We start from the raw sequence: 7,936 nt of genomic DNA, 5'->3' as shown, positions 1-7,936 counted from the left end.
TCAGACGACTCCAGAGTAGTTCTTAGCAAGTTCGAGGACGAACGTATGTTTAAGTGGGAGAGAATATAACGAACCGACCGGTCGTTTTGAGCTATAACGCGTCGCTCTATGGTTTGAGGCCATGAGCAGCTTCACTTCAAATATTATGACTTGTACGCGTGGTCGGAATTGAATTTCGGGAAGTTTGGAGTTGATTTGGAAAGAAAATTCTAAATTCGAAAGCCTTATGTTGGAGGAATTGACTAAAGTGTGATTTATGAGCAAACGACCTCGGAATCAGGATTTGAAGGTTCTAAGAGGTTCGTATGATGATTTTGGATTTGGGCGTATATCCATATCGGGTTTTTGATGACCCGGGAGCGTTTCGGCGCCTATTGTGGAAATTGGCATTTTGGAAGAATTTCATAAATTTGGGTTGAGGTGTATTTCAATGTTATTGATGTCCGTTTGGGATTCCGCGTCTAGGAATAGCTACGTATAGTGATTCTAGTGTTGGGAGCGCGTCCGGAAGTGGATTCGGAGGTCCATAGGTCATTTTGGGGTCATTTGGCGAAAGTTAGAAATTTGAAGGTTTTTGAGAAGTTTGACAGGACGTGGACTTTTTGATATCGGGGTGGGATTCCTATTCTGAAAGTCGGAGTAGGTCCGTAATGTCGAATGTGACTTGTGTGCAAAATTTAAGGTCAATCGGACGTTATTTGATAGGTTTCGATTCTGAATGTAGAAGTTTGAAGTTCTAAAGTTCATTAAGCTGGGTGTCATTCATGATTTCGATGTTGTTTGATGTGATTTGAGGTCTCGAGCAGGTCCGTGTTATGTTATGGGACTGATTTGTGTGATTGGACAGGGCCCTGGGGGCCTCGGGTGTGTTTCGGGGTGATTTCGGATCATTTCGGGCTGTTATGCAATAGGTGATGCTGGTGTATGGTGTTGTTCTTCGTGTTCGCGAGTATCCTCTCGCGTTCGCGAAGAAGAAAATCTTAGTTACGCATGTCTGACTTCGGAGGCTCATATCTCACAATATATATGAAATTTGGAGATGATCCGAAAATGAAAGTTATAGCATTTTGTGCCTAGTTTTCAGAAAGGTAAACATTTAGCATTTTAATTTGTGTACAAAATGTTATGGCTGGTACACTACAGGCTGTCCGGGAAGATGAAGAAGAAATTTGTGTTGCACAAGGCTGACATTGGCAGCTTATATCTCAAAATCAATAAGGAATTGGGAGATGACCAAAACATGATAGTTGTGAATCATGGTGTATAGTTTTCAAAACATTAAATCATTTATCATTTGGAGTTTTGTACAAAAGGTTATGACCATTATACTAGAGGCTGTCTGAGAAGAGTTTGAAAATGATTTTTGAGAATTTTGTTCATCGCGAACACGATGGGGGGGCTCGCGAACGCGAAGAAGGATCGATGGGCAGTGTATAAATTTGAAAAAATGGGTTTGGCTCATTTCACCTTATTTCCTCCATGGGAGCCGACCTAGGAGCGATTTTGGAGCTCCATTCCATCATCCATGTCAAGGTAAGTGATTCCCACATATTGCAAGTTAAATACTTGGATTATATATATTTTTTAATATGGAAATTTATGAAAATTAGTGAGAACTTGTGGTTTTGGTAAAAAATCTAGAAATTGGTATTTTGAATTTTGACCACGAATTTGGGCATAAAAATTGAAACAAATTATATATTTGAGTTCGGGAAGTTATGGGTAAAGTTTATCTTAAAAAATTTCCGTAATTCGGTCACGTAGGCCCGGAAGATAAATTTTAGGAGTCTTGCATTTAGAATTGGGTAATCACCTTAATAGTTAGAATGATCGAATAGACCCGAAAGTGAATTTTAGGAATCTTGCATTTATAGTTGGGTAATAGTTAAAATATGAACTTTTGAGGGTATATTGATTTGTTTACTTAACTTCCGCGATTTCGGTCAGTTTATTCTTTCAACCGACTTCGATCGGTATACTTTGGACGAAATATGCCAGTATACTTTGTGCTTTTGAAAGAAATATGCCAGTTCTCCAGTATTGATAAATACAAAATCCAAACAATTCAAAAAGATATTAAAAAACTAATGGAAACTATACTTCAAATCACAAATTCACACCGATACGGACAGTTCGAATTCAGATTCCACGTTAATGAAGTACAAGAATAACTCTTAAGAAAGGACGAAAAAAAAAATCATAACTAGTAGATTTGCTGTTGCTGAGAGGAGCTTCTGTCTGAGCTTTGCTGTGTTAATAACTGGTGGCATGCACTAATTGGCTTAGGTGAACAAGGTGATAACTAAGAGCCATTAGTGTGAGTCCATTAAAAAAAGATGAGACGACATTCAACTTCTTTAGTTTCTGACTCAATTTCTCAACTTGAGGTTTCACTCTTGCTGCTTCCTCAGACAACTCTTGGTGTGTTTCTGCAGGTCCTTCACTACTTGTTGCTTCTTTGCCTGATTTTATTCCTGTTGGATCTTTCAGGGCGTCCACACTTGAAGTGCTTGGTTCTACGCTAAATATATCTTTTCCTTTTCCTTCCTCTTTCTCCAGTTTTATTCTCTCCGTCATCACCTGCAAAATTGTACAATATTTGGGTTTAACCCTTGGGGCCGTTTTGGTTCAAGGGATTGGTGGATTATCCGAGAACAATATTTTGGAATAAAATTTCTTTGATTGGAGGTATTAGCTTAAGATCATTACCATTATTTTTACCATAATTCTTGGTATAACTTGCCCTAACTTACCCTATATTGGAGGTGGGATAGACTATCCAGATTATTATCATGATTATAATCCATTTACAGTACCTGTAATTGGATAATGACCAAAGACGCTTAAATTAGCTGTAGGTCAAAACAAAAATGCTTAAATTAATCATCTGCATAATGACCAAAGAAACAGAGAAGGTGGATATATCGAAATTTGATTACTTGAGAGCTTGAATTCAAGATTTAAACTTAATTATTCCACCTCATGCCACAAAACCCACTTAAGGATCTAGAACATAGTTTTAATCTTCTTTTAAAGATTTCACATATAAATCTCTGCTCGTCAGAGAAAAAGGAGGAAAGACTTTTGAAATTTGTGGTCAAAAATAAATTTTAAAGCAAATTATTTGTGTGGCTATAAACCATCCTCGTTGTAAAGTAATAAAATTTTAAAGTTAAATTATCATTGAATGTAAAATAGTCCTTCCTTTTTCGGACCGACTAAAAATGAAATAAATATTAAGATGTTACATGAATTGAAACGGATGGAGTATCTTTCATATATACTATAGATGCATAGAACTTACAGCCCTTTGTCTGGATCCAAAACCAGACATGAGGAAGCTAATTAGGCTAGGTGAGTTCACATAGGCAGAAAAAACAGAGGAAATAACCACATACCTTGGAGGATCGAGGCTCCAAGACGAAGGAGTTGATCAAATTCGTGCATATTGAGGCCAAAAAAAGGAAACCCTGGATTGTTTCAGCCCTGTTCGCATAATAATATCGATGCCTCTGGCTCATGAAATGGCCGAAAAACGCTGTGGCGACGCCATAAGTCATAGTCTTGAAGTAAACAGGGTAAATCTTACTCTGTACCATCGCAAATTGCTGCTTTGGCATTGCTCTTGCCAAAATATTACTCGAGATAAATGTCACCCAAATACACACCCCATAAGCCAATGCAAAGCCAAGAAAATGAACCATTCCCATTAAAGATCTAAAATTCTTGTCTGATACGATGTATTCCGACACATAAAAAAAGAACCTCCGAATTACTTGATTATCCCTTTTGCCTTCCACTTTAAGCCTATTTGCATCTTCTTTCACTGCATCTTTTGCTGCTTTCGCTTTTTCTTCTATGTAATCAAGATCTTGTGAAGCATTTCTCTTCACATCACCCTTCAGTGTCCCTGTTATGTCGCCCACGTCTTTAGCTTTTTCTCTCACTTTCTCAGCAGTCTCTTTAGCACCTTCTTTTACTTCTTCCACTATGTCCTCAACAACATCTTTGGATTTTTCTTTCACTTCACTTGCCTTTACTGAAGCCTCATGTGCTTTTCCAACAACTGTATCTTTCACTTTGTCGTAAACATTTTCAACAGTCTCTTTTGCATCTTCTTCAGTTTCATGCATCTTTCCAGAAACAGTGTCTTTGGTTCCACCTAGTGCACTTGCAATCCTATGTTTGCACTTCCCAAAAGCATCACAAACAAGTTCTCTAGCAGTTGGTTTATGAACCCCACCATTTTCTTTTCCTTCTTCTTCTCCAAACGATGTAGCTTCTTTGATTTTGTCTTTAACTGTCTCTGCTGTATCTGATATTTTATCTTTGACACCTGAAACAACCCCTGCTGTTGTTTTTTGGTCTGTTTCTTGTGGGGAAATTGAGACCTTGGTATTTCCATCATTTGGTTCATATTCAACAACTACAACTCTATGACCTTCTTTGACTATAACTTCTTCTTTCTTTTCTGGGATTGGAGAAAAGACCCCTGCTGTTACAAGTGTGGTTAATACAAGAGTAATAGCGAAAATATTCATCATCTTTCTTTGTTCCCTATGTGTGAATGGATGAGAGTAAAGGTATATATAGTACGGTGGAAATTAAGAGGGAATTGTGGGGTTGCGGAAGTTGAATTTGAATGCCCACGTTAGGGGGTGTTGCTGGATTAAAGATGAATACGTGTTATGTTGCATGGGGTTTGGAATACTACGTGTCTCTTTCTGATCTTCGGTGCAAAATAATAAAAGTGCGATAACTGTAATGTATACCCAACATCCTCGTGCACAATTACTCTCATCAATATAAGAATCAAAAAGATTGTCCAAGGCACAAATTTTAAATAGAACACTTTTCAGATATGTGATTTAAATAAGTTATTAGTATTTATGTGCCGTTAAAATTTTTGAAAGTTATAATTTTAAATTTATTTTAGTATTTGTGTGATTATAAATATTTTTTGTTAAAATATATTAAAAATATTAATTTTTTTTAACAGACTAATAAGAAAATAGTATTTTAAAATGACTGGAGTAAAAAATAATATGCTATTTCACTTTGAATAATAACTATAGGAGAACATAGTTGTTTGTAAGCTACTCAGTAGTAAATTAAAAGGTATTTGCAAAGTTACTTGGAAGCAAAAGGTGAATTCAAGACTTAAATTATATGGATTCAATTTTTAAGGTTTTAGTATTGGATTCACAATATTTTGTAAAGCTATATTCATATCTAATTTTTTGAAATTTTAGCTAATTTTATATATATAATTTTATTCTGCATCGAAAATTATTGAAATTGAACCCGTTATTAGTTTTAGCTATATCGCCCCTGCTTGGAAGCTTCGTCACAAAGTTCTTTGCAAAGCTGCTTATAAGCTGTTCGCAAAGCTACTCGTAAGCTGCTTGCAACAAATTCAACATGTTTCTTCGTAAAGCTGTAATAGATATTCATATATAATTCAATTTATTCGTAACAAATTCAACATTTAGTCCTCTTCCTTTTAGTCTTACTTATATATTTGTTTTATCACGATTTGAAACGTCTAACAAGCTCAATTTTTTGGATACAATCTAACAAGCTCAATGGTAGAATATGAATGCTAGACTCCTGTATCTTATTTGACAACCCTCCTTTTCTGACGTTAGGTTTTTCTGCTCTACATAATTATTAATAGATATTTATGATAAATTAATGAACATATATTTATGATAAAATTAATTGATAACGTAATACAAATTTTAGGAAGTAATACGTATATGTGTGTGTTGAGAAATTCATATTTTATTGTATCTAACTTAAATTCTAAAAGAAATAACAGACTCTATAGAGAATTGTGGTACAGCTTGAGACATTTTTAAGAAATCGCCCAATTTAGAGACCAAGTCACAGCTCATAATATTTTAACAAAAAATCCAAAACGGTACCTGTTGGCTAGCAGCTAAGTGTCAAGCTGATAGCTAATCATAATTAAACTTAAGCATAATATTAATTAGAATTAGTTAGTTAGGAGTTAATGAAAGTCGGTTAATTAGTTTTGTTAAATACTGTTGTAGGTCGTACATAATTCAGTTTTTTGCAAAAAATGAAGTGAGCTAGTTCTCTTCTTCTCTCATTCGTCTCTGATCTTCTCCTTCTAGATTCTTCTTCACATTACGTTGATCACCATTCCCATGGCTGTTAACATGGTATCAGAGCCATCGGTGTGGATCTAATTAGCAAGGTTGCGAACGAGTTCCTTCGTCTAGGTTGCTTCAATTCTGCAATTTGAGGTGCCGAATTGTCTTAGAGTAACTCTCGATCGAAGCTAGGGTTTGCCAATTGTGTTCTGAGAAGCTAATTTCCAGTCAACAATGGCAGTTGAAGATGATCAAATCAACAATACTACTCCAGTACTCCTACGCACACTGCCACGACCTCAGCAAATTATGGCAATTTCATGACTAATACCACCTTCCCTAGCATTGATCAAAATCATCCTCTGTATCTACATCCAACCGACACACCAGGTAGTTCTCTGATTTCTCTTCAACTTACTGGATCTGATAACTGTGCTTTGTGGAGTCGGGCAATGAGAATTGGCTTGCTAGGTAAGAGTAAATTAGGATTTATTAATGGTAGGTTTCCAAAATCTAGGTTTGAGCCTGACTTCATGATCTATGGGAGAAAGTGAATGCTATTGTTTTGTCTTGGATAATGAATTCAGTGAGGTCGGGTTTGCTAAGTAGTGTCTTATATGCATCTAGTGCTCATAAAGTTTGGGAAGACTTAAAAGAGAGATTTGATAAAGTAAACGGTTCCAGAATTTTGTACCTACATAGGGAGGTTCATACTTAGACTCAAGGAGTTATGACTGTAACAGACTATTTCTCCAAACTAAGAGAGCTTTGGGATGAGTTTGATGCTCTTATGCCATGCCCTGGTTGTCCTTGTCCTGAATCAAAGAAGTATGCTCAACACTTTGAATATCAAAAACTCCTTTAGTTTCTTATTGGCTTAAATGAGTCCTATTCTCAGTCAAGGAGCCAAATCATGATGATGTCCCCCTTTGCCTAGTATAAATAAGGCATACTCTATGCTAGTTGATCAAGAAAGCCAGAGAAAACTTACAAATATGACACAAGTAGCTCAAGTTTCTGAAGCCTTGGAGAATGTAGCTATGTATAGCAACAAGAACACAAATAATACTAGAAACTACAAACCAAAGAGGAGTCAAGTTCAGTGTAAGTATTGCCATTACAAGGGACATACAAAGGAAAATTGCTATAAGCTAGTTGGATATCCTTCAGATTTCAAAACTAAAAAGAAAGGAATCAATACTGGACAGTATGCAAATCAAGTGTGTGGTACAGAGGTAAACTGTACAGACAGATATACTATGGGGAGCAATGTAGCTTCTAGTGTGACTCAACAAGGCAGGGGAGGAAGTTACTCTAATTCGGTCCTCCACAACCAGCTAATCAACCTACTCTCTTCCACCAAATGCCACATCCTTCTCCTGTCTTTACTCCTAAACAGTATCAGCAGATTGTTCATCTGTTGTCCAAAGGAAGCATAGAAGGATCAGACTCATCAAGCAAATTAGCTGTTGCAGGTTTTCTGAGCAAAGTGAATGCTTTTATGTCTCATTGTGTTAATGATAAGTGGATTGTTGACACGGCATCAAATCATATGACTTCAAGCATGGACATGTTGTACAAATATAGGGCACTTCCAAACACAGAAGAAAACAAAGTAAACTTACCTATTGGAAGTGTGTCATCAGTATCACATACAAGAAATACTTCACTACTAAGTAATCAGGAAATCTCTAACGTTCTCTACATTCCGGATTTAAAGTTCAACCTACTCTCAATTTCAAAACTCACTAAGGAACTAAAATGTATGGTTGGCTTCTTCCCTAACTTATGTATTTTTCAGGACCTCTTCAGTGGTC

The 7,936-nt window shown here is 36.3% G+C and overlaps 1 protein-coding gene across 1 annotated transcript; it reads right to left on the bottom strand.

Moving 5' to 3' along the window:
* Window positions 1–2,071: 2,071 nt before the first annotated feature.
* Window positions 2,072–4,582, bottom strand: LOC109214423. Its single transcript, XM_019378339.1, has 2 exons — window positions 3,399–4,582; window positions 2,072–2,580 (listed from the first exon to the last, which is right to left on the bottom strand). Exons 1-2 carry the CDS (start codon window positions 4,542–4,544, stop codon window positions 2,254–2,256), a joined length of 1,473 nt encoding a protein of 490 aa, XP_019233884.1. The 5' UTR covers window positions 4,545–4,582; the 3' UTR covers window positions 2,072–2,253.
* Window positions 4,583–7,936: the final 3,354 nt, after the last annotated feature.

Source organism: Nicotiana attenuata, unplaced genomic scaffold (assembly GCF_001879085.1).
Source record: "Nicotiana attenuata strain UT unplaced genomic scaffold, NIATTr2, whole genome shotgun sequence".
Classification (NCBI taxonomy): domain Eukaryota; kingdom Viridiplantae; phylum Streptophyta; class Magnoliopsida; order Solanales; family Solanaceae; genus Nicotiana; species Nicotiana attenuata.
The sequence above is the reverse complement of the archived record's forward strand: the minus strand, read 5'-3'. Positions and strand labels throughout refer to the sequence as shown.